Genomic DNA, 27,417 nt, shown 5'->3' on the forward strand with positions numbered 1-27,417 from the left:
GCTATTTTTTTTGAACACACCCCTTTCAGCTAATCATTCAATTTCACGGAATCAGTAGCATGCACGGCAGGCCTGTTGGGTCTGTTGGTTTTCTATACCTTTACTATACCCTCCAGAAACTTGCTTGCGGTGTAAAGGTTGAAATTTTAACAAAAACAGTGATTTATCTTGCTACTGTTGAGGGACTGCTATTATTTTGAACATAACTGTATATGTACACAAAGATTTTCATTGGGGGGAAAAAAGGTAAAACCAGGTATTATATTCAAAGTATATCAGGACAAATTGCTTTATTTCAAATCTTTCCACAAAGCTAATATGAATATCAATACATCATATGTCATGTACCTTAATGTTCAATACAAATTCATAAATATAAATCTGGGTTTGGGGAAACAATTACTTAACACACAGGCACGTAAGTGTCTTTCAATTGATGATTTCTCTACCTGAAAGGATTACAAATTAATGTAATTTCTGGAACTAAGTCACAATTAAGCCATGCCAAATTACAGATAAAAAAAAAATTCAGAAATATGATAAACTAACAGCCTGCTGACACTGTAACAGTCCAAATGATCCTATGCATCTATTCTAAAATATTTTGTTTATAAAACCATATTGCATAGTTTTGAGTCTTAAATATGCTTCACAGTCAACATTTTACCAAACACTACGTTCAGACTGCAACCTGAAATGACCCATATCCGATTCGTTGTGAAATCCGATTTTTTTTGTTAGGCCGTTCACATTACCAATTATTTGAGACTTGTATGTGATCTCCAATATGAACAGAAAACGACCCAAAAGTGTCCCGCATGCGCAAATTGACACGTAATAAGCACATCTACGTAATACGTAAACAAAAAAAAAGCCGTTGTTGTTTTCCACCAAAGAGGCGGGATTAGCCAACGCAGAATAGTGATGTTTGTCTCTTGTTGATGACGTGTAGGTCGCATGAATGCGACCTGTCCGGTCAGACTGCAGTCGCATGTGAAAATAACGGATATGCATCGGAATTAGGACCACATATCCAAGCGGCCTGGGTCGCATGTGAAAAAAATCGGATCTGTGTCGTTCAGATTGTCAATAACAAATCGGATACAGGTCGCATATGGGCAAAAAAATCGGATATGGGTCGTTTCAGGGTGCAGTCTGAACGCAGTAAAGACTTGAATATTTTATACTTAAGGCACCTCAGCAAAAGACACATTAATGCCAGCAAAAGAGTTCTTAATGTAAAAAAAGAAGTCGTCTCAGACAGAAGATTCACATTGCCAAGATAGGATATCACCTAGCATAGCTTTAAATCATCATAGTATACAGCAATGTTCATCAACACATTTGTTTATTCATTCTCTTTAGTGGCAGTCAGAGTACATACTGTAAGTCCCACATCTACAGTACTGCATTCCTAGTTAAGTAATTGATTTCTCAGTGTGGCTACTTTAAGCTATGAGCATTCATCCAGTGCCAAATCTGGACTCTGGAACAAGTCTCTCACTATGATCTCGCTCACTGAAAGACAGAAAAGACATGATAATGATTAGAATTATGAAATCTGTAAGAAATTATGTTGAATCATTTATTTTCTTTTTGGTGATTTGGTTGTGTTTTTGGTTATTTTTTTGGCTATTTGGTTTTAAAACCAGATAAAACTGCATTAGCAGTGAAAAGAGCTTTCAGTAGATCCTTTCCTGAGCCTAAAAAAGTTTAAAATTATTAAACGACATCATGCAAGGTATGGTATGAATATGCAACTTCAGCTTTTGACTGTGTTTACTTCAGAATACAGAAGGAGCTTATAGACCAGAGTGAACCAGGCTGGGGACTGAAAATGACAGAATTTACCATATTTCTACTGACCGTCCAAATGAACCAATATAGTTCTGATATTTTTTTGCATTTCTGTACAATTTTAGAGCCTTTTCGTGGCAGTGTTGTTTACACAGTCTCAGTTATACGGTAGTTATCTCTGCATGTCTTCCTGTACTTGAGGACAAATATAAGTCTGGGTGCATCGTATTACAGCTGCAACTTTGATACGAGGTCTAAAAACACAAGAGTTAAATATATCACTGTGCCATCTTACTTTGCCATGCTTATGCCTTTAACTGTAGTACAGCCAGAACTGAGCATTGGTCTGCACTGGTTCTAAACTCAAAATTTACATGAGTCTATTTACGACATGTTGTAAAACACATACAAAGAATACATGACAGAGTATCTCTTCATAAATTAATCTTCCCCAACAAAGTACAGTACTATGTAAAAGTCTCAGGCACACGTAAAGAAATTCTGTAGACCAAAAATAGCTTAAAAAAATAATGAAATGTTTCAACATTAAAAAACTACTATAAACAGCAGTTAGCCTTAATAAATAAATAAAAAACGTCAATATTTGGTGTGACACAACCCTCATCTCATCTCATCATCTCTAGCCGCTTTATCCTGTTCTACAGGGTTGCAGGCAAGCTGGAGCCTATCCCAGCTGACTATGGGCGAAAGGCGGGGTACACCCTGGACAAGTCGCCAGGTCATCACAGGGCTGACACATAGACACAGACAACCATTCACACTCACATTCACACCTACGGTCAATTTAGAGTCACCAGTTAACCTAACCTGCATGTCTTTGGACTGTGGGGGAAACCGGAGCACCCGGAGGAAACCCACACGGACACGGGGAGAACATGCAAACTCCACACAGAAAGGCCCTCGCCAGCCACGGGGCTCGAACCTGGGCGTTCTTGCTGTGAGGCGACAGCGCTAACCACTACACCACCGTGCCGGTGGTGTAGTGGCTAGCTACATAAAAAAATAGTAGTCTTGGGTACAATGAGTGCAGTTTGGTAAGGAAATGAGCTGTAGGGTTTTACTGAGCATCTTGCAGAACCAGCCACAGTTCTTCTGGACACTTTGACTGTCACACTCGCTTCTTAATTTTGCAGCCAAACCCAGTAGGCTTTATTATGTTTTCTTTTTTAATCTGAAAAGTGGTCTCTTACGTAATATGCTGCTCAGATACAAACTTTTTTTTTTCTGTAACATTTAATTTTGTGCTGGAAAATGAATGTTTGGACTCTAAAACCTTTCTGTACCTAGTCGATAATGTAGAAGTCATAAAATAGAAATCTATAAAAAAGTTTGGGTGAAACAAAAAATAGGGTGTCTAAGACTTGCACAGTACTGTACATTAGAATTAAACAGTGATGTCTACATAACGATAAATTTGAAGTGTAGTCATTATTTTTTCAGTAAAGGTTAGTGAGAAATGATGAAATATAACACACTCATGGTTACACACATGCCTACTTGCAATGAAAGGGGCTACGATAAGGAACAACAGCACTCAGTCATCAGGGGGCACAAACAGTCCACTGCACCTGTCCTCCCCAACACAGTGAAATGAGGCTGAGGCATGGTGGCAGGAGGCCAGGTAGAGTGGGTGGGTGTATGTTTCTGTTTGCACACAGCACTAAGGGGACAGGGAGGATGCCTTTTCAGAATTATGTCTGTATTAATTAAACTACAGCAAACAGATTGCATGTCCTGGTCATAAATGTACCAGCCAAACTGTAATCAAGGTCACAGATGGAAAGAAGATGAGCGAAGACAATATGTAAGGACATTATTTTGGTCTACGCCGCTCAGTATCTAAGGAGGAATAAGCAAGATTGTTTTGTGTGATATGTGTTTATCTCTACAGTGCCCTAACAGTTGTACATCAGTAACTATAGAAGATTAAGCCCTGCGGTATATTTAGCTCATAGTGACTCGATGCAATGCTCCATAAAGGCCTATATCTTTCCTGCCATGCTGCAGGGCTGGATACTATAATTAGGTGCAAACTAAACAGGTTTCCACACACTGGGGGTGGCAGCTGTCTTTGCTTGAGTGTAAACAAACACAAGCATATGGCCTATCTTTTAGAACAATGGGTGGGTATGAATTTGTATGAACACATGTCGCAGTCCAGCAATTGTTGCTGTAATAATCTGCCACACAGATCTCACTGAACTAGAGTGAAGACCAGGAACAGCCACCCAAAGTTCTCTCACATCACACCAGTCATTTCCTCCATCTTCTTGTAGCTGACCACATCAGATTTAAAACATTTGATTCTTATCAAACGCCAAAAACAGCCCAATCGCCGCCTGCCAGAAGGTACTGATTAAACCCCACTCTGCACCACACTTCCTTCCATTTCGAGAATGGACTGACTCAACCTGTTATAACTGAAGGTACAGGGAAGACTAATTTAATTAAAAATCCCTTGACTTTTGTGTTTTTATCACTGTACTAAAGCTGCATTTGATTTACCTCGGAAGTAGGAATTCAGAATTATGCCACTTTGGATCATTGTGCATTCGAGCTACAAAGACCTAAAAAAACATGGGTGCCTCCATGTTCATTTTTTGTTAGCAACAGTCTAACCAGCTGACTGTGATGAGTGATAAAGAGTATATTTGGCTCCTTAAAACACGGAACTACACTCTAAAAAAAAAAAAAAAAAAAAGATTCTTCAGTTCAGTAAAAATTGCTCATAAATAAAAGAGGATTTTACCTAAAATGCTGTTATCTGAACTTGGCTCAATTAAAAGAATAAGTACAGCTCATTATTTTGTGTGTTAAGCGTCTTTAAGATTTTGCATAAACATTGTCTATAATTTTTAGTAATACCTACATTCAGGAGATTTGGGAACACTAAACTAAATATTTTGAGATCTTTGGACACCACACCATTAGACCGTACTCCATCAACTTCGAAGCATTTGGACCGTTTGCCACGACACCCAGGGCCGCGTTAACCCTTGACGAGGCCCTGGGCGGACACCCCCCCGAGGCCCCACCCCCGCCTGTTGTCAACTGCGCTCAGCAAATTCACCCCCTCAGACGTGCCTGTCTAACTAGACACAGAAACTTAAATAATGACAGTGGCACAATTAGAAATACTATTGAATGATAAAACTTTATATCCATCAACACCTATTTAATCGAGAAAAAGCAATGGTGAAATAGGCAACTGCATGGTGAAAAAATCCATCAGACATCACGGTTAACAAGTCTAGTTAACTAAAGTTTAGCCTCAAGAAGCCTGTGATTGAGTGAGTCAATGAACAACATGTCAAGAACATAACCTAGGCCTACAACAGTTTCTTTAGTATTCAGAACAAGAACATTCATTTGGTATATAACCGTTCGTTTTCATTTTGGAATCCAGGCGACTTTTAACTTGTGAAAACAAAGAGCGATAACAAAGAAAGAAAAATATCTTGCTTCTCAGAAATAAATCTCAAAATGTTAGGCTATGTGAAACATTTCATCCTTTCACACACGTAATGTCCCAAACAGCAGTGGCACACAGCTTTGCGCATTTAGTTTGACAGCCATGGGTCAACTTACAAGGGCACTTTCCTACTTTTCTGGAAAGCGAAGTCATTAATTAAATAATTGAACTCAAGCTGGCGTAGCGTGTGAAGACATGGTGGACAGTGATCATATTGACAATGACGGGTGATTTATGCAATGGGACTTCCTTACGGGTGGTGAAATGCATCAAAAATGTTATCAATATGATCAAAACTTCTGAAAATATCGGTTCATATTTTCCGATCTCGCTACCTCCGAGGCCCCCTAGTGGCCGAGGCCCTGGGCAGCTGCCCATGAAGCCCATTAGGATAATGCGTCCTTAACGACACCGAAAGAAAGAATTGCATAGGTAAGAGCACATCAGACTGTTAATTTTTATGTGTTTACAGTTATGAGGGTTTTTTTTGTTAGCTTGTTTCAAACAATTGACGTAATGTTTTACGGGGTGTTTATCGACATCAAAAGGTGTTTTGACTGCAAGGTTGGCTTGGCAGGGAACATGAGGCAGCCTAGGCTAGCAAAGTGGAGCTAGCGCTGATAAATTAGCAAATCTAAGTGGGGTCAGTTTTTCAAATAATTAATTCAGTCTTTTACCAGAGATGTTCTTAAATACAACCGTGTTAGAACTTCTCGGGTTTTATTTGTTTATATCGTGAAGTTGGTCACTAATGTAAGTTTGCACCTGTGTGCTTTTGCTAGTTAACAGTACCGTTGATCTAGTTTTCTTGACACGATGATTTGAAAGTTTTGTTATTATATAGTGATTGTTAATTTATTTGTCATATAAGAAAATCCGTGTGCTATAGATTTTCACTGTGGCAGAAGTAGCGATAGGAGTAATAGTAGTTTTCGTAGCGGTAATGTTTAACCAAGATATTGCACGTATACAACTTTAAAATCTTAGTCAAAATGAAACAGCTTAATTTTACTGGCTGGAGAAACCTATATTTTTAAGTAAAGACATGAAGTGAAATTCTGATGTATTTTTTTGTAAGTCAGCTTAATTTCATGTGTAAAAATGACCTAAAAACTTATGCACTTTCTACATAAAATTATGGATGCAAAAATGTTGCACTGATTTTTTAAAGTTAAATCAGCCTATCATTTTTTACAGTGTATATTGTCAGTCTTAATTTATCAAGATAATATGTCTATATATTGATTAATCTATAGCAAATACTTGCGTATACAGCATAACTCCTTTAAAGGTAAGAAGTGCTGCTTTGTTTACTGTTCATGCTGTGAGCAGCCATGTTGATTTTATGTCACTTGCTGAACATGGGGTGGATGGCACTGTCCTGAATTCCTGAGTAGGAATACCATATCGAGGGATTGTTTTTTCCTAGTCAGAAGTGGGAAATTATGACTTTTATTCGAATGCATAGCATAACTCCTCCCTAAACGGGGTTTTAGCTTATCAGTATTCCAACACCCTGACCTGTTTTTATTAGCATGAGGATATGTTTTTGATGGAGACTACACAGTAGTCTACTAATCACCAAATTCTGAAATGTACTGTAAAATGTAAGTAAATTAAAATATTGCAAATAAGCTGCACCTTTACGAGAATACCAGATTCATACCATCATCAAGTGTGATATCCTGCAGCCCGATGGACTGGAAGGTGAGCTCCTTCTCCTTCTCCGGTTCCTGTTTAACGTTAGGCCTCTGCCCATCTATGGAGTGGTTTGATGAAGCTCCAGCTCCCAAAGAGCTTATGGTTCCACTTGTATCAGCTGGGGAAAGTGCTGCATTAGGCTTTGGGTTTACAAGAGCCTCTCTGTTCAAGTGTGAGGTAGAAGGCACTGTAGTGGAGTCAAGAGCCTCCAGAGAGGATGACGACTTTGGAAACAGCACCAGCTCTCCAGAATCATGAGCAGATCGATAGTTATTGAGGCTATTTGGATCACACTGGGTTGTACCTGAGGTAGGGCTGAGGTAGCCCTCATTATGCCTCTGACCAGAGACTTGATTCAAGCCATGAACACCTCCAGGAGTGTTTTGATTCCCAATTCCTAATACAGATCTCACATTCTCAGACACAACAGCTGATGATCTGCCTCCTTGCATTGAAGCAGTATCACAGGGAAGACTGAGCTGTCCATTGTAAGATAGGTTTTGTTGAGGTCCCTGATATGATGAGGGCTTGGTGAAATTCAGTGATACTGGGTGAAGCCCAGACACGTCACTGAGACTGGTATCTGGAGGATGATGTTGACTGAGCTGGGGGGAACCCAAAGGAGAGTAGCTACGCTGAGTGGAGGATGGAACACAGACCGGACCTGCAGAGTACAGCCACTGCTCCAGAGGGTTGAACTGCTCTGCTTGGTCAGAGGTTGTAGTACCTTCAACATTGTCATATTCCTGCTTTACCTGCACTGCTTAAAAAGATAAAGCTTTGTTAATATAGCAAAGTCAGATGCAACCAATATAGTTCTCAAACAAAATAAAGCCTTGATTTCCTAGGCAGCTCAATGCTAAAAAGACAAATTCTAAACGATCTTGACAACATTATTACTATTCTTTGCATTACATCTTTCGACAATACAGCAAAACTTTTATCTCAGTCTTATATACATAATGAATGTTTATTGTGCTTTTACCTGGGACATAAGTAAAGCGTTGTATAAGGCTTCTCTTCCTTTTCCCATTGCTGATGTAGAACTGTACCTGCACGGATGACCCCAAGATCTTCTTATGGTACGGCGGGATCTTCACCACAATGCTAGTCTAAAAAGGCAAATAATTATGTTTAAAATACCATCCTTATTTTATCTGTACATACACGTATCTAATAATAGTCGTTATCTGAATATACATTTGCACTTCTGTGATAAAAATATATCAAAATATATTCAATTTGAAAAAAAAAAACCAAAGTGAGGAACTGTTAAACAAACTTGGAGAAACCTACATCTCTACTCTTTTCATGAACCATTTTTGCATCCACTTCCCACTGAGTTCTACCATCTGAAATGAACAATAAAAGGTCAAGCCTTTAATAGAAGATACAGAAAGTCCTTTGTGTGAAAAGAAACGTTTGAATAAGATGGGAAACATGCTCTAGAACACTGCATCTTTTCATAAATCATTTAGGCAGACAGATCCGTGGATGCCTCTTACCATGGCCTTTTTCCAGGAAGATGACCTTTGACTCTGGGGTTATGTTTGCACCGATGATCATCAGCTCCTGGCCTCCCATCACAGAGTCACAGGTAGGACTGAACTTCTCTATCTGAGGAAGCTCCTGGGCTGAGCGCTGGGCTGAAAAATAAATTATACAGGAGGAAATTGAGAAAAAGTTAGCTACGATTCATCATATAATTATTATTGCTTATATGGACCTTCATTATAAGTCTATTATAGTAATGAATATGAAAACATGAAGTGTTTTATTTGATCCTTTTCTAGTTACATTTAATGTTATGGACAGTCCACAAAAAAAGTCCTGTTATAATTTATCTTACGGCAAACATAAACAGTCATTCCCTTACCAGCCTTCCTTTTTCCTCTCAATCACTCATGCAACCCGCCCACCAAAAAAAAAAAGCAACTTGTCATGTTATCAAGAAACTGGAAAGTACAAACTCCTCTGTCCTGAAGACTTTCCCATTGCAAAACTTTCTGACCCTTACAAAGTGCTGATACCAGAGACTCCTTCCATAAATATCAAATAAGTGTCTCCTTACAGAAAATTATCAAAATTATTAATGACCATACATTTTTGACAGTTAAATAACTGATTTTTTTTAAATGTTCATTATTAGGCTTATTATATGTAGTGTCTTATTATATGTACAAGTTTGTGAACCCTTTAAAATGTTCTGTATTTCTGCATAAATATGACCTAAAACATCATCAGATTTTCACACAAGTCCTAAAAGTAGATAAAGAGAACCCAGTTAAACAAATGAGACTAAAATATTATACTTGGTCATTTATTTATTGAGAAAAATGATCCAATATTGCATATCTGTGAGTGGCAAAAGTGTGTGAACCTCTAGGATTAGCAGTTAATTTGAAGGTGAAATTAGAGTCAGGTGTTTTCAATCAATGGGATGACAATCAGGTGTGAGTGGGCACCCTGTTTTATTTAAAGAACAGGGATCTATCAAAGTCTGATCTTCACAACACATGTTTGTGGAAGTGTATCATGGCACAAACAAAGGAGATTTCTGAGGACCTCAGAAAAAGCGTTGTTGATGCTCATCAGGCTGGAAAAGGTTACAAATCCATCTCTAAAGAGTTTGGACTCCACCAATCCACAGTCAGACAGATTGTGTACAAATGGAGGAAATTCAAGACCATTGTTACCCTCCCCAGGAGTGGTTGACCAACAAAGATCACTCCAAGAGCAAGGTGTGTAATAGTCGGCGAGGTCACAAAGGACCCCAGGGTAACTTCTAAGCAACTGAAGGTCTCTCTTACATTGGCTAATGTTAACATTCATGAGTCCACCATCAGGAGAACACTGAACAACAATGGTGTGCATGGCAGGGTTGCAAGAAGAAAGCCACTGCTCTCCAAAAGAACATTGCTGCTCATCTGCAGTTTGCTAAAGATCACGTGGACAAGCCAGAGGGCTATTGGAAAAATGTTTTGTGGACGGATGAGACCAAAATAGAATTTTTTGGTTTAAATGAGAAGCGTTATGTTTGAAGAAAGGAAAATACTGCATTCCAGCATAAGAACCTTATCCCATCTGTGAAACATGGTGGTGGTAGTATCGTGGTTTGGGCCTGTTTTGCTGCATCTGGGCCAGGACGGCTTGCCATCATTGATGGAACAATGAATTCTGAATTATACCAGCGAATTCTAAAGGAAAATGTCAGGACATCTGTCCATGAACTGAATCTCAAGAGAAGGTGGGTCATGCAGCAAGACAACGACCCTAAGCACACAAGTCGTTCTACCAAAGAATGGTTAAAGAAGAATAAAGTTAATGTTTTGGAATGGCCAAGTCAAAGTCCTGACTTTAATCCAATCGAAATGTTGTGGAAGGACCTGAAGTGAGCAGTTCATGTGAGGAAACCCACCAACATCCCAGAGTTGAAGCTGTTCTGTACGGAGGAATGGGCTAAAATTCCTCCAAGCCGGTGTGCAGGACTGATCAACAGTTACCGGAAACGTTTAGTTGCAGTTATTGCTGCACAAGGGGGTCACACCAGATACTGAAAGCAAAGGTTCACATACTTTTGCCACTCACAGATACAGTATGTAATATTGGATCATTTTCCTCAATAAATAAATGACCAAGTATAATATTTTCGTCTCATTTGTTTAACTGGGTTCTCTTTATCTACTTTTAGGACTTGTGTGAAAATCTGATGATGTTTTAGGTCATATTTATTCAAAAATATAGAAAATTCTAAAGGGTTCACAAACTTTCAAGCATGACTGTACAATTGGGTTCCCTGTGGTGGTACACATACACCGTTCCTATGTATGTACATAGTCACAAAAGCCATCAAAAATCAGGTCGATGCATTACCATATTCTCTTAAGTATGGAGCTCCGCTCCAACGCTTCGCGCACAGGGAGCTTCGCTAATAGTACATACTCACAGCACTCTATAGGGATGGAGGCCACTTGCAGTGAGAGCACTTTTCCATTGGCCTGGGGAATGTGCACACGGAACGCAGCTCGCACACGAGTGTTCTTACGCCCGATGTCGGTTTCTCCCTTCCGCAACTCAATATCAGAATTTCTGAGCTTCAGAATCCCAGCACAGTCAATACTGCAAGGGAAACATCAAATTCATTCCACAACACCATTCGCAAAATCACCAAAGACAGCTTGATTGTACAGTCTTATCAGAAGTGAAAATAGTCCACAGAACATGCTTATTAACCATTATTAACCATTTGTACATCTCAGACTATTTATGTAGAAAAATGGACAAGAGAACTGGCCCTATAAATCACTTCCAATTGTATAAAATATCTTAGAACTTTGCAAAAGAAGGGTAAATGTAACTTATCAGTGTTTAAGACAAGCACCTGGCAGACATGTTGTTTTCAGGAAGAAGAGGAATCTCTAGGATTTTGGTGCTGCTGATCACCATCTCCTGGCTCGGAGTGGCCACAGTTTTCCCCGTTATCCTGTGCACCTGATAAAATGCATGTGGTCTCACATGACGATCGTCTGCTGTCCCAATGAACATCTGCAGGCTGACTGGTTTCTCATTGTAACCAAGGAGCTGTCAACAATCCAGAAAAGAAAGCATGATTAAAAATACAAACTTCCATTTACTGTGGCTGAACTGAAAAACACCATTAAACCTTTTTTTTGACCATGTACTGTGAGATACTGCATTTGTGCTGAATTATAAAGAAAGCACAACTTTATTCATCACACACTTGTGAAATTCCTCTCTGCATTTAACCCATCTGAAGCAGTGAACACACACATGCGCACACACATACCCAGAGCAGTGGGCAGCCATGCTAATAGCGCCTGGGGAGCAGTTGGGAGTTAGGTGCCTCACTCAAGGTCACCTCAGCCCAAGGCCGTCCCATATTAACCTAACCGCATCTCTTTGGACTGCGGGAGAAACCGGAGCACCCGGAGGAAACCCATGCAGACACGGGGAGAACATGCAAACTCCACACAGAAAGGCCTTCACCGGCTGCTGGGCTCGAACCCAGAACCTTCTTGCTGTGAGACAACCGTGCTAACCACTTACACCACCGTGCTGCCAATAATAAAAAGTTGTGCTAAAAAAGTATTGCTGTTTGTTTATAATAAAAGCAAACGATAAAAAAAAAAAATACTAAGAAAACGGGATTCGACTCACTATGCAGGTGCAGTGCATTCTTCAACTAAGTGAACAAACACAGACAGGCCACTCTAAATAAAAATCAAGGATAATATTACAAATGAATGCTAAAAGCACAGCTTATCATCTTCCACTGGTAATGTCTCGCCATTGGATCTTAGGTAACAAATGTAAACAAACTCATCAACAGATACAACATTAACTGTTCTTGGGAACAGAGTAAAAATAGCTGAATTAGGCTCCACCAGATGGTGGGTCTGTAATGCAGTGACTCGGTCGACAGCTAACTGTTTGAACATGAACAGACTACAGTGCTATAATAAATGCAAAAAGTTGTAAAGTTGGATACATAAGTTAATACCATACAGTTGACACAAAAGTAAAAATTTCAGAATAAATATTTAAAATAAAGAGATGCAGCTTCTGTCATGATTTCTGCACTGCAGTTATTTTAATACAAGACAAAAGCCAGATAATGTCAGATAAGAATCCAAACAAGCTCAAACACTCAAAATGAAAAAAAAAAATTAATAATAATAATAATAATGTTTCAGGTGTGGGTTATACTCTGTCACAAAGCATTTTAGTGCCAAACACAGTGGAGCAAATAAGCTCTGCTCCAAGAAACCTCACTACACTACTGCCATTGTCCAGTAAAGCTGATGAATAACAATCATCTCAACTTACAATGAGCTGAAGCACAGAACACAAATGTACTATGTATGCATTTTGAGTGTTTACATGCAATTTAACCAATTTCAGCCCATCTGTTTGCACCAGTTTGACCAGAGACCTTTAAGTGGCAATAGCAGCAGTGCTGAATCAGTGACCTGTGCATGTAATGCTATATTTACATCAATTTGCATGTATTTACCTACACTGCCTGGCACATTGTTAGATTGTGGCTAATAAAGATAACCCCTGAAATATGAATTAGTACCCTTTGTATGTGTGATCCAATTGAGGAAGTAGTCATCTTATGCTCTTAGAAGAAGATATGAGCCATTTCTGGCCCATGCCCATATTAGTTTCGATCAGTCATTGAGTTCTAAGCTAATCTACTCAGATTAAAAGGAGTCATACCTTCACAATAGGGTGTCTTCCACATGCCGATTTAATGGCTCCTCGACTGCCTTCCGTCTCATAGTGGGCTCTGTGGTGGGGTTTGGGTTGGACCTCCAACTTTAGCTCATACTGCCCATACTGGCTGGGCAGTGAACAGTCTAGTGAGGGTAGAGATGTGGACCTGAGAGACATATACAGAGAAGTAGGCTGAGCCACAAAAAGGCATTCAGATGATGTGGTGAAAGCTAGGGAGGAAGAGTCAAACTATAATATTTCACATAACAGGTTTCATTAGTAGAATGATTCAATAACATTCTAGTGGCCTATTACATAATTCAAGTTTATCTTAAAACCAAACAAAATAAAGCAGTGAACACAACATTTAAAAGCAGTCCTATACCTGAACAAAGGAGTGTGTGTTTGCTTAGGTTTTCCCCAAGTAAAGGGTGTAGGGACTGACAAGTAGTGTTCCACTATGTCTTCTTTCTTCAGGGTTGGCAGTGACACTTCTATATTCGAATCCAGCAAGGGGAACACAAGGCTATTCTCCTCAAATCCTGAATCTCCATGTCTGGGCAGCAAGGCCATACAATCTTGACTGGTGCCCTGAAAAGTCCGTCTGGTTTTTGAGGGGATGTCCACGTTAGATGCACAGGCCTGGGAGGAGCCAGCCATCAAGGCAGGACTTCCCAACCAGGTCTCATCAGTCACACTGCCTCGCGGTGAATGAGATGGGCTCGGAGTGGGAGAGAGATGAGGTGACGACAAGCTTGGTGCGCCATCGGCGCTGGAATACGGTCGCTTCCCATATGGTGAAGTGGGACGAGAAGAGGGTCTCGAGGAGGAGGAGGAGTGTGGCCGGGCACTGAGCCAGGTGTCCTCGTTAACACTAGTGCGAGGTGACTGATAAGGCGAATGATGGGGAGACAGTGAATGAGAGTAAGGGCGTTGGTGTTGATGATAACGAGACCAAGGGTCCTCAGTGTACGAACAGCCTGGAGAGCCAAATGGTGATACCATAGGAGACATCTGTGGAGATGCCTGGGGTGAGGCCAGAGGCGAGGGCAGAGGAGAGCCCTGTGGTGACACCAGGGGTGATGTAAACCTGAAACTTGCTGCTGCTTCAGTCAGCTCAGACTCCACATCATCATAAACATGGGAGAAAGACTCGCAAGAGGAGGCATCTGAGAGCCAGCTGCGGGATGACAAGCTACTGCAGGGACTCGGACACAATGACGAGGTGTCTCTATAGGACACATCCAGAGGTAAATAAAGCTGGTCCCTGGATGTTAGAGGACCAGAGGCTCCTTCTTGCTCCAAATGGACCCCGTGTTGCTGGGCACCCAGATCTTGTTGGCCGGTTGTTGGGATGGATGTGATCTGGATGCTGGGGCACTCAAAAACGCGGCTTGGAGAATCCACTGGATTGGATCCAGAGCTAGAAGCACCATAGCTGCTGGTAAGAGGGCCTTGGGAGTATGACGATTGGGTAACACTTTGCAGCTCTGGATGTTGCTGGAAAACAGGCTGTTGGATTGCAGTGAAAAGGTAGCAGGATGAGTCATTATCTGCCCCGACATCTACAGCAACAAAGGAAAATGGATGTTGATTGTGTATTAACATACTGGTTATAGACTATTTATGGGTTCTAATTAGAATGATTATACGTATGTAGTAGAACTGAGATACACTATCTCAGACAGTCTTAGAAGTTATTAATGAGTATAAGAAGTAAATTTAACAAAACATTATGCCAACACTTTTTATGTCCGTTACAAAAAAAGCAGGTAGCCTTATTTTAATGGCCACTTGGATAATAGTAATCTATCATAAGCACGTCTTATTAAGCCAATACATACAAGTGAGCAAACTAAGTGCTGTCAACAGTGCAACAGCAGTTTACTATAAATAACAACATTCACACATGCACACACACAATGCTAGGTGAGAAGTCACAATAAACTGATCAACAGACTGATCAGCTGTAGCGCAAGACTGAACAACTCCAGTCAAAGTGGGCTAGAAGCCAACAATGTTTGATGATTTCCTTTCTCAGGCACCTGGGTGAAAGCAACAGTAGGGAAATCACCAAACTGTAGTCCAGCCCTCTGGGACTGAAGGTCGTTGTTCTGTAGAGGAAAGGGTGTGTGTGTGTATGTATATGAGCGAGAGAGAGAGAGAGAGAGAGAGAGAGACACACACAACCCCAATTCCAAAAAAGTTGGGATGTTGTGTAAAACAAATAAAAACAATGTGATGATTTGCAAATCATTGATATATTTCTATATTTCATTGCGAATAGTACAAAGACAACATATCGAATATTGAAAATGAGAAATGTTATTGTTTTTTTGAAAAATATATATGCTCATTTTGAATTTGATGTCAGCAACACGTTTCAAAAAAGTTGGGACAGAGGCATGTTTACCAATGTGTTGCATCACCTCTACTTTTAGCAACACTCTATAAACATTTGGGAACTGAGGAGACCAATTGCTGTAGTTTTGAAAGAGAAATGTTGTTCCATTCTTGCCTGATATACAATTTCAGTTGCTCAACAGTTCAGGGTCTCCTTTGTCGTATTTTGTGTTTCATAATGCACCAAATGTTTTCAGTGGGAGACAGGTCTGGACTGCAGGCAGGCCAGTTTAGCACCTGGACTCTTTTACTACAGTACCATGCAGTTTTAATCTGTGCAGAAAGCGGTTTGGCATTGTCTTGCTGAAATATGCAAGGCCTTCCCTGAAAAAGACCTCATCTGGACGGTATTATGTTGCTCCAAAGACTGTATATAAATCATTCAGGATTAATGATGACTTCCCAGATGTACAAGCATCTTATACCATCACAGATGCTGGCTTTTGAACTGTGCACTGATAACAAGCTGGATGGCCCCTCTCCTCTTTAGCCTGGAGGACATGGTGTCCATGATTTCCAAAAAGAATTTCTACTTTTGATTTGTCAGACCTCGGGACAATTTTCCACTTCGCCTCAGTCCATTGTAAAAGAGCTTGGGCCCAGAGAAGGTGGCGGTGTTTCTGGATATTGTTTATATTTGGTTTTAGCTTGTGTTTGTGGATGCAGTAATGAACTGTTTTCACAGACGATGGTTTTCTGAAGTGTTTCTGAGCCCATACAGTGATTTCCACTACAGACACGTGTCTGCTTTTAATGCAGTGTCACCTGAGGGCCTGAAGATCACAGGCATCCAGTGTCAGTTTTCACTCTTGTCTCTTGCATACAGAGATTTCTCCAGATTCTCTGAATCTTTTAATGACATTATGTAGCATAGATAATGTGAGCCCCAAATTCTTTGCAATTTTACATTGAGGAACGTTATTCTTAAATTGTTGCACTGTTTGCCCACACAGTCTTTCACAGAGCGGTGAACCCCTCCCCATCTTTACTTCTGAGAGACTCAGCCTCTCTGGGATGCTCTTTTTTATACCCAGTCATGTTACTGACCTGCTGTCAATTAACAAAATGAAGGGTTTTTTTTTTTTTTAGCATGACAACTTTTTCAGTCTTTCATTACCCCTGTCCCAACTTTTCTGAAATTGGGGTTGTGTGTGTGGGTGTGAATATCACACACACACACACACACACACACACACACACACGGAAATACGCCATTCGTATTTCATATACGAACTACATCTGGGACATCAAGTGACATATTTAAATAATATTGGCTGGCTTTTTTCATGGTATATCAGATATATTCCATTCAGCTAGCATGATACTGAACGAGACACCATGGAAAAAAAAGCCAGCCAATATTATTATTATTATTATTATTATTATTAATAATAATAATAATAATAATAATAATAATAATACGCACTCTTCATATCAGCATTCTCGAAGGCCAACTCTAGCTTACCCGCAAGTTGGCACTGTTAGCGAAGCAGTGAAGTCACCTACAGCCAGTGTAGCGTTCATCAGTAGCACAGGCTAATGACTGAGAAACTAAGATTTCTGTCACAAGACCCTTCTTCGACGCATGCTCGCCACAGCATTTTTCACTCAGACTTAAGTATTCATTTCCCGATGTAATTTACTTAGTTACTTTTAAAATCAACATCGACAACTGCACACAACAGAGCGACCTGGCAGCCAAAATTCTCTCAAAATCTTCCACTTTTAACAACGCAAACCTTGCGGCCATGTTTGTTTACAAACTGTCACAGTCACTCGCTAGCGCGGAAGTTGTACATCTCTGACGTGTCTCTTTTCCAGTTTTCACTGTCTGTTGGTATGTTTTTCTCTTGTAAATATGCATGAAGAATATATAATGAAGTTTTGGTAGCCTTTCGGGTGTTCAGTACATCTTTAGTTTCAGTTTTCAGTTTATTTATTTCGTGCTGAAACCTAGCACTGAATTAACCCCATCTTCTCTCTTTCCTGGCCGACAAACAAATGATTTTGTGCATGCGCAGCAGAAAAGTTTTGTCATTGCATTTTCACATGAGCTCTGAGATGTGATGTCATGTTGTCTTGACAACGTGCAATATTTTTACAATATTGCATGTTCATTCTCCATTGGGGAGAGTGGCATAATACATGGAGGATAAGCGATATGATAATATTGCATGCCATCAATAAACCTGCTGGAAGGGAATATAATGTGTTTTTATTCCATGGAAAAAGTGGCCTGTATGTATAATAATTTTCAGTATGTCACTCGTGAGTATCTCGATGAATTGTTATAATAAATTTGGGTACTTTTTGTTTGTGAATGTGTCTATATAATAAAAAGAAAATCACAGGTTGGCTTGAAGATATGAAGTTTATCTTCTCGTGTTGAAAAATATATCACTCGTTTGCTATGCTCACTAATGAAATGTGTTCACCACTTGAAGATAAATTTCATATCTTCACACCACCGTGTAATATTCTTTTATAATATTTACACATCCACAAAAAATACACAAGTTAATCAAAAGAATTAAAATTTCGAACTGGTTCGCCATTTCGACAACACACATCAAGTCAATGGGAAAACACTAGGAGTGATGTCATTGGAGTGAAATATCGGGAATTATTATACATACAGTACACTTTTTCGATGGAACAGAAACATGTGTTCTATTCCCTTCTAGCGGGTTTCATTCATGCGGTTTGATAGCATGCAATATTGTTACGTCACTCTACCCAATGGAGAATGAGCATTGAATATGGTTTATGATATTGCATGGTTGTCAAGACAGCATGACGTCACATGTCAGAGATGATGCGAATATTCAATGAGAAAAGTTTTCTGCTGCACATGCACAGAAGCATTTCTTTGTTCGCTGGGAAAAAGAAAGACCTACATGTTGTTTTCAGGAAGAAGTGGAATCTCTAGGATTTGGTGCTGCCGATCACCATCGCCTGGCTTAGAATGGCCACAGTTTTCCCCGTTATCCTGTGCACCTGATAATATCCTATAAACTTTTCAGTCTTATTTTGCCTCTGTCCCAGTTTTTTTGAGTGTGTTGCAGGCATTAAATTCTAACTCTGTTCATATTTACAAAACACAATTAGGTTGGTTAGTAAAACTGTTGAAAATATTTTCTTCGTACTTTTGTCAGTTAAATAAAAGTTCACATTAATTAACAAATCAGAGATTTTTTTAATTGCATTTTGGAAAATATCCCAACTTTTCTGGAAATAGGGTTAGTATATTCTAACTTTGAACACACCTTTTAATTCTTTAATTTTATTAATTAAAAGACACTTCATGTCTTAAAGTAATGACAGATGTCGTTTCTCTTTCCTTAGCTGAGCGGTTCTTGACATATGGATTACTACAGTTGTGGAATAGGGCTATTTACTGTGTTTATTATTTACTGTTTAATGTCAAACACATTAAAAAGAGGAAAGAAATTGCACTAATTAACTTTTGACGAGGCACCTGTTAATTGAAAAGCATTCCAGGTGACTACCTCATGAAGCTGGTTAAGATAACGCCAATAGTGTGCAAAGTGTCATCAAGGTAAACGCCGGCTACTTTTGTTGTTTTTTTTTAATCACATAACTTCATATATGTTCCAGATGTTATTTCACAGTTTTGATGTCTTCAGTGTTGTTCTACAATCTAGAAAATAGTCAAAATACAGAAAAACCAATGAACAAGTTGGTGTGTCCAAAATTACTTTTAACTGGCTGTGTGTGTATATGTATACATTACACACACACACACACACACACACACACACACACACACGTTGCTTTCTTAATGCGTTTGAGATCAAACAGTAAATAGTAAATAATATAAATACAGTAAATAGCCCTATTCCACAACTGTAGTAATCCATATTATGTCAAGAACCGCTCAACTAAGTAAAGACAAATGACATCCGTCATTACTTTAAGACATGACGTGTCTTTTAATTAATAAAAATAAAGACTTAGAAGGTGTGTTGAAAGTTTGGATCTATACATACATCTGAGTGAGAGAGACACTTTCTCCCAAGGGACAAATAATTTTATAACACAAAAGGAATCTCAGCCTTCAGTCTTTCATTCATCAATCAGTATGTGCTTTATCCTGGTCATCTGGCACCTATCCTGGGAAGACTGGATGTGAGGCACTCGTCCATGACAGAGTGTGATGCACACTCTCATTCACACCTAGGGGCAATTTAAAGTAACCAAATCGCTTGGGAAACCGGAGAACCTGGAGGAAACCCACACGTACACTGGAAGATCATGTGAAACTCCACAGACAGTAACCCAAGCTCAGGATCAAACTGACGTACTATTATTGTTACTGCTGTTATTACTATTATTGTTAGCAATTTTCCAATATGTCAGACTACTCTTTGTCAAAATGATGACCAGTGGTTTGTGAAGTCCTCTATATTGAGACTGGAAGCAAATTTATTTATTTATTTACTTACTTACTTATTTCTTCTCACATTGTGACAGCTGAGCGCACTAGGGACTACAACTCTTCCAGTTATTACTGAATTATAGTTATATAGTTATAAGCCTAACTGACTTGTCTTGAACACGTTTGTAATTGTACCAGCATAAATATTGTTAATTTAAATCTAACTGCAAGTTTAATCAAGCTGAAGGAGGAAAAGTGCTGCTAAGATCTTACACACGGGTTTCAAATCTATATTTTAACACACTGCAATTGTTTTGGGGTTTGGGGGTTTCAGTAATATAAAGCTTAGATAGCACCAATAAATAAATGTAAAATTTTAATGTATTGCAAAATTGCTACAGTCTTAAAACAAAAGCATGTTTGTACCTTGTTTGAAGTGGACTAAATAAAAAAAAATGCTATTACTATGTTGTTGTTATTGGTTTTTTTTTTCTTTCATTTTTTGTTATGAATCCTGCTCTTAAAACGTGCAGGAGTTGTTGGTTTTTTAAAGATAAGATAAGATAGCCTTTTATTATCCCACAAGGGGAAATTTACATTGTTACAGCAGCAAAATAAAACCATCCATCCATTATCTGTAGCCGCTTATCCTGTTCTACAGGGTTGCAGGCAAGCTGGAGCCTATCCCAGCTGACTATGGGCAAGAGGTGGAGTACACCCTGGACAAGGTCATCGCAAGGCTAACACAGACACAAACAACCATTCACACCTCCGGTCAATTTAGAGCCACCTGCATGCCTTTGGACTGTAGGGGAAACCGGAGCACCCGGAGGAAACCCACGCGGACACAGGGAGAGCATGCAAACTCCACACAGAAAGGCTCTCATCGGCTGCTAGGCTTGAACCCAGGACCTTCTTGCTGTGAGGCGACAGTGCTAACCACTACACCACCCCAGCAAAATAAATATAAAGAGAAAAGGATAAGGCAGTGAAGGAATCATGTAAAAGTATACAAAAGTAAGTGGCTAGCACGGTCGCCTCACAGCAAGAAGGTTCTGGGTTCGAGCCCAGCGGCCAGCGAGGGCCTTTCTGTGTGGAGTTTGCATGTTCTCCCCGTGTCTGCATGGGTTTCCTCCGGGTGCTCCGGTTTCCCCCACAGTCCAAAGACATGCGGTTAGGTTAATATGGGACGGCCTTGGGCTGAGGTGCCCTTGAGCGAGGCACCTAACTCCCAACTGCTCCCCGGGAGCTGTTAGCATGGCTGCGCACTGCTCTGGGTATGTGTGTGTGTGCGCATTGCTCACGTGTGTGTGTGCATGTGTGTGTTCACTGCTTCAGATGGGTTAAATGCAGAGAGGAATTTCACAAGTGTGTGATGAATAAAGTTGTGATTTATATATGAGAAATAAACCACAGCAAAATCCCCAGTGTTGAATTAACACTTTCAGAGTTCATTTGTGTCCAATTAGACACACAAACACAATAGGGTGTTAATTCAACACTGGGGAATTTGCTGTGTAGTCAGCTGGGATAGGCTCCAGCTTGCCTGCGACCCTGTAGAACATGATAAGCAGCTACAGATGATGGATGAATGGATATTGCACAAGAGCCATTTTAACCATGTGTAGCTAGCAGTTCACTGTAAAGTACTGATAGTCAGTGCACACAGTATATGTTCAGAGGGGTCTCTATGGATGTAGAAGTGATTTGGACAGTATTGTGAGAACTGAGGAGTATTTTTTTAAAATTATATATATATATATATATATATACACACACACACACACACACACACACACAGTGGTGCTTGAAAGTTTGTGAACCCTTTAGAATTTTCTATATTTATGACCTAAAACATCATCAGATTTTCACACAAGTCCTAAAAGTAGATAAAGAGAACCCAGTTAAACAAATGAGACAAAAATATTATACTTGGTCATTTATTTATTGAGGAAAATAATCCAATATTACATATCTGTGAGTGGCAAAAGTATGTGAACCTTTGCTTTCAGTATCTGGTGTGACCCCCTTGTGCAGCAATAACTGCAACTAAACGTTTCCGGTAACTGTTGATCAGTCCTGCACACCGGCTTGGAGGAATTTTAGCCCATTCCTCCGTACAGAACAGCTTCAACTCTGGGATGTTGGTGGGTTTCCTCACATGAACTGCTTGCTTCAGGTCCTTCCACAACAGTTCGATTGGATTAAGGTCAGGACTTTGACTTGGCCATTCCAAAACATTAACTTTATTCTTCTTTAACCATTCTTTGGTAGAACGACTTGTGTGCTTAGAGTCGTCTTGCTGCATGACCCACCTTCTCTTGAGATTCAGTTCATGGACAGATGTCCTGACATTTTCCTTTAGAATTCGCTGGTATAATTCAGAATTCATTGTTCCATCAATGATGGCAAGCCGTCCTGGCCCAGATGCAGCAAAACAGGCCCAAACCATGATACTACCACCACCATGTTTCACAGATGGGATAAGGTTCTTATGCTGGAATGCAGTGTTTTCCTTTCTTCAAACATAACACTTCTCATTTAAACCAAAAAGTTCTATTTTGGTCTCATCCGTCCACAAAACATTTTTCCAATAGCCTTCTGGCTTGTCCATGTGATCTTTAGCAAACTGCAGATGAGCAGCAGTGTTCTTTTTGGAGAGCAGTGGCTTTCTCCTTGCAACCCTGCCATGCACACCATTGTTGTTCAGTGTTCTCCCGATGCTGGAATCATGAACATTAATATTAGCCAATGTAAGAGAGGCCTTCAGTTGCTTAGAAGTTACCCCGGGGTACTTTGTGACATGGCCGACTATTACACACCTTGCTCTTGGAGTGATCTTTGTTGGTCGACCACTCCTGGGGAGGGTAACAATGGTCTTGAATTTCCTCCATTCGTACACAATCTGTCTGACTGTGGATTGGTGGAGTGCAAACTCTTTAGAGATGGATTTGTAACCTTTTCCAGCCTGATGAGCATCAACAACGCTTTTTCTGAGGTCCTCAGAAATCTCCTTTGTTTGTGCCATGATACACTTCCACAAACATGTGTTGTGAAGATCAGACTTTGATAGATCCCTGTTCTTTAAATAAAACAGGGTGCCCACTCACACCTGAGTGTCATCCCATTGATTGAAAACACCTGACTCTAATTTCACCTCCAAATTAACTGCTAATCCTACAGGTTCACATACTTTTGCCACTCACAAATATGTAATATTGGATTATTTTCCTCAATAAATTAGATTAGATAGAACTTTATTGATCCCTTTAGGAGGGTTCCCTCAGGGAAATTAAGATTCCAGCAGCATCATTACAGGATAAACAGAGAACAGAAAATAGAGAAAAAAAAACTTCTAGATAATTTAAATTAAATTAAGTATTTACATATACAAATATAAAAAGAATAAGATATGGGGGAGAGAGGAAAAGGGGGAGGAGAGGGAAAAAAGGGGGGCAGCAGGAGAGATATTGCACTTTATATTGCACATTATATTGCACATTGGCCAAGAATATATATTTTCTTATCAGTGCAATCTGTGTACTTACAGAACCAAAACAATTCTGTTTGTACTATTTTAAGTGCAATCCGTGTACATATAGAACCATACAATAGATTTCTGTTTATACCATTTTGCCAGTGCAACTCTGTATACTTGACTATTTATTTTTATACTTTATTTGTTCTCCCCTTTTTTCCCCTTCTTTTTTCTTTCTATAACTCATAATGAGTCAACAGCACCTTCAATTTCATTGTACCTTTGGAAAAGTGACAATAACAATAAAGACTTATTTTATCTTATCTTACATTATATTGCACACTGTCCAGTATTGCTTATTGTTAGGCTAGGCTACAAGCCAATAAATGGCCAAGTATAATATTTTTGTCTCATTTGTTTAACTGGGTTCTGTTTATCTACTTTTAGGACTTGGGTGAAAATCTGATGATGTTTTTGGTCATATTTATGCAGAAAGATAGAAAATTCTATTATACGTACGTATGCATTTTAGCCAGAGAGGATTGTTGGTATGAGCGAGGAGTTAAAGAAGTCATTTTTGTCAACCTGGAACGGCCATCACTGAACAGAGGTGGGGGTCTAAGACATCATTTATCAGCCACCTACAATGCAGTCCTTGGCATACTTTCCAGACAACTGAATGCACGCCAAAACCCAGCTGTTTTAAGTGACTCACAGGAGGACAGATGCACGGGCGATTGCTCTAAGACAACGAGGGAGGCTCAGCCTCCTCTAAAAATGACGAACATCATGTAGGATGAATTGCGCTAGGCTTATGTTATAGCCGACCTTATAACATTGCTATTTCAGATCCAGAATCATAGAAATATATGTGCTCAACCCACTACAGTGCGAAATCATTCCGTTATAACTTTCCCCAGTTCGCCTAATGTGCACGTGAGTTTTTCCCCCTTGTGACAGCACGATGCAGCCCAGCCTCAGTGGATTGGGAGCTATGTGCTTGTCAATCTCAAAATGCAAGACGATTATTGGACAAATACTGCGAAAACGCCCACCCACGGAGTCTCACGGACTCCCAGCCTCAATGGACTTCAATGGCATTTGGGAGCTATGCGCTTTTCAATATCAAAATGCAAGACGGTTATTGGACAAATACTGCGAAAACGGCCGCCCACGGACTCCGAGCCTCACATGGGAGGGACATGGCTGTTAGGACTAGGACTGTTTTGGCCTCTAGAGGCCGCTGTTATTTCCTTTTCATGTCGTGTTTATTTTGGCCTCTAGAGGCCGCCACTGTTCCTGTGTTTTGTGTTTGTGTTAATTGCCTAATTATCTTCACCTGTGTCCTTAATTAGTTTGTCTATTTATACCCCTGAGTTCAGTCCTCTTGTCACGGAGTCTTTGTGCTGTTATGTTTATCTCCAGTTTCCTTTGTACTGTGTTTTTTGATCTTCTTAGCTTTTGAATTTTTGCACTTTGTTTTTCTTTTGGATTTTTCTCTTTGGTTTTTTTTTGTCTTTTGTTTTGCCCTGTATATAGTGTATATAGTTTAAATAAACCTTTTGATTCTTTTTCTACTTCCGCCTCACGCCTCTGCATTTGAGTCATCCCCCTGGTGGCCTAGTGGGGGTTTGCTGGATTATCACACCAACGAACCAGGTTCGAATCCCAGCAAAACCCTAACAGAAAGACTCCGTCATGACCGACTCAGCAGAGGCTGCTTCAACTGTCTACCCGGCCAACCTTCAGGGAATTATGGCAGCTTTGACACGCTTCGGAGCGACCATGGACGCTCATGGACGTACGCTCACCAGCCAACGTGAGGCCCTCGCTCGCCACAAGGAACTGCTTCAGCAAATTGGGAAAACCCTGGCACAGCTGACATCTCTGCCTGCATCTCCTGCTCCTGATCCAGTTCCTGCTCCTGATCCAGTTCCTGCTCCTGATCCAGCTCCCACTCCTGCTCCAGTGCCTCCTGCAATGCTGCCTTCTTCACCTCGCGAACCCAGCCTTCCTGCACCACAGAGGTATGACGGCAAGCACAGTGAGTGCCGAGAGTTCCTTACCCAGTGTCAACTCACCTTTGAGCTTCAGCCTACCACCTACACTACGGATCGCCGCAAGATTGCCTTTGTGATCACCTTATTAGCTGGTAAGGCGCGAGCCTGGGCTACTGCTATCTGGCAAAGACAGGGACCTGAGTGCTTTGATTTCCAGCTGTTTTCTGAAGAGATGCTTCGGGTCTTCGATCAGGCAGACATCAGTACCGACGCAGCCCGAAAGCTCATGTCCATCCGGCAAGGAGGAAGCGTCGCAGATTACGCCATCTCGTTCCGAACACTCGCAGCAGTAAGTGGATGGAACGAGACTGCCCTGGTGTCAGCCTTCCACCATGGTCTGTCTGACCCTATCAAGGACGGTCTGGCCTCTATTGGATGCCCAAGTGACCTCGAAACCCTCATCTCACATGCTATTCGTCTGGACAACAGGATGAGAGAACGCCACCAAGCCTTGAGCCCCCCCAGCCTCCCTACCTCTACCTGGAAACCATCTACCTCCTTCAGTGACTGTCCAGAACCCATGCAAGTGGGTCGTACTCGCCTCTCCGCATCTGAGAGAGAGCGCAGAAGGAGGGATAAGTGCTGCATCTACTGTGGCAAGCCTGGTCACTTCCGAGCATCATGTCCCAAACTCTTGGGAAAAGGACCGCCCCGTCCAGCCGAGGGAGGGTTGTGACGGGGCCTACCCTCTCTCCCGGACTCCCTGGCCAAGGAATCTACATCCCGGTCTCCATCTCCTGGGGTGAGTCTGTCCACTCTTGTCAAGCTTTGATAGACTCAGGGGCGGCTGGGAACTTTATGGATATTCACTTCGCCCAAAGCATCAATATTCCGACTGCACCTCTTGAAGTCCCACTGTCTGTGTCTGCCCTCGATGGCCAAGCGTTAGGTGATGGAAGAGTCACTCAAGTTACTTCTCCAGTCTTCCTCCAGTCTCAAGGTCACAAGGAAGAAATATCCCTGCACCTGATTCCTTCACCTGAGTTCCCAGTTATTCTAGGCCTTCCTTGGCTTACTCGCCACAACCCTCGCATAGACTGGGTAACAAGCCAGGTTGTGGAATGGGGCCCTGCATGCCATGCCTCTTGTCTGCTCTCTAGCTCTCCTGTGTCTCCTGCCGAGCCCCCTGATCTCACCGAGTTATCTCAAGTTCCCACAGAGTACTGGGATCTCAAGGAGGTATTCAGCAAGAGCAGGGCCGCCGTTCTTCCTCCGCACCGGGCCTACGACTGTGCCATCGACTTGCTCCCTGGGACTACCCCTCCTCGTGGCAGACTGTTTTCACTCTCTCAGCCAGAACGCAAGGCCATGGAGGAATACCTCAAAGATGCCCTGGTCTCTGGGTTTATTCGACCCTCCACTTCACCTGCTGGAGCCGGCTTCTTCTTTGTCGGCAAGAAGGATGGGGGGCTCCGACCATGTATTGATTACAGGGGCCTGAATAAGATCACTGTGCGCAACCGATATCCCCTTCCGCTGATGTCCACAGCTTTCGACCTGCTCCAAGGCGCCACCGTCTTCACCAAGTTGGACCTACGGAACGCATACCGCCATAGAAGACCTGCACACGCTTTCCGCCCTGGGCAGCGTGTTTGGCTGTCCACTAAGGACCTTCCACTGCGGGTGGAGAACCGCAAGCTTGCTCCTCGCTACATTGGCCCCTTCAAGGTGGTGCGCAGGGTGAACCCTGTCTCCTACCGGCTCCAGTTGCCCCGGACTCTGAGGATCAACCCCACTTTCCATGTTTCCCTGTTACGGCCCGTACTGACATCTACGTATGCCCCTGCCCCTAGGAACCCCCCACCCCCCCGCATCTTCCAGGGGCAGACTGTGTTCACTGTGAATC

At 41.1% G+C, this 27,417-nt stretch overlaps 1 protein-coding gene across 3 annotated transcripts in view; it reads right to left on the reverse strand.

The window, feature by feature from the left end:
* Positions 1-273: 273 nt before the first annotated feature.
* nfatc3b (nuclear factor of activated T cells 3b) overlaps positions 274-27,417 on the reverse strand; it is a 34,551-nt gene continuing 7,407 nt past the window's right edge. The window contains exons 2-10 of one of the 3 annotated variants that reach the window (XM_060914959.1): positions 13,617-14,796; positions 13,235-13,397; positions 11,373-11,572; positions 10,938-11,110; positions 8,497-8,637; positions 8,288-8,343; positions 7,977-8,103; positions 6,932-7,754; positions 274-1,518 (exon numbers count right to left, since the gene is read on the reverse strand). In XM_060914959.1, coding sequence (XP_060770942.1) covers positions 6,934-7,754; positions 7,977-8,103; positions 8,288-8,343; positions 8,497-8,637; positions 10,938-11,110; positions 11,373-11,572; positions 13,235-13,397; positions 13,617-14,796 — 2,861 coding nt within the window. In that variant the 3' untranslated portion in view covers positions 274-1,518; positions 6,932-6,933. The remainder of the gene's footprint in view (positions 1,519-6,931; positions 7,755-7,976; positions 8,104-8,287; positions 8,344-8,496; positions 8,638-10,937; positions 11,111-11,372; positions 11,573-13,234; positions 13,398-13,616; positions 14,797-27,417) is intronic. The other 2 variants (XM_060914957.1, XM_060914958.1) reach the window with 2 other exon arrangements.

The sequence above is a fragment of the Neoarius graeffei genome, chromosome 2 (genome assembly GCF_027579695.1).
Source record: "Neoarius graeffei isolate fNeoGra1 chromosome 2, fNeoGra1.pri, whole genome shotgun sequence".
NCBI classification, from domain to species: Eukaryota; Metazoa; Chordata; class Actinopteri; order Siluriformes; family Ariidae; genus Neoarius; species Neoarius graeffei.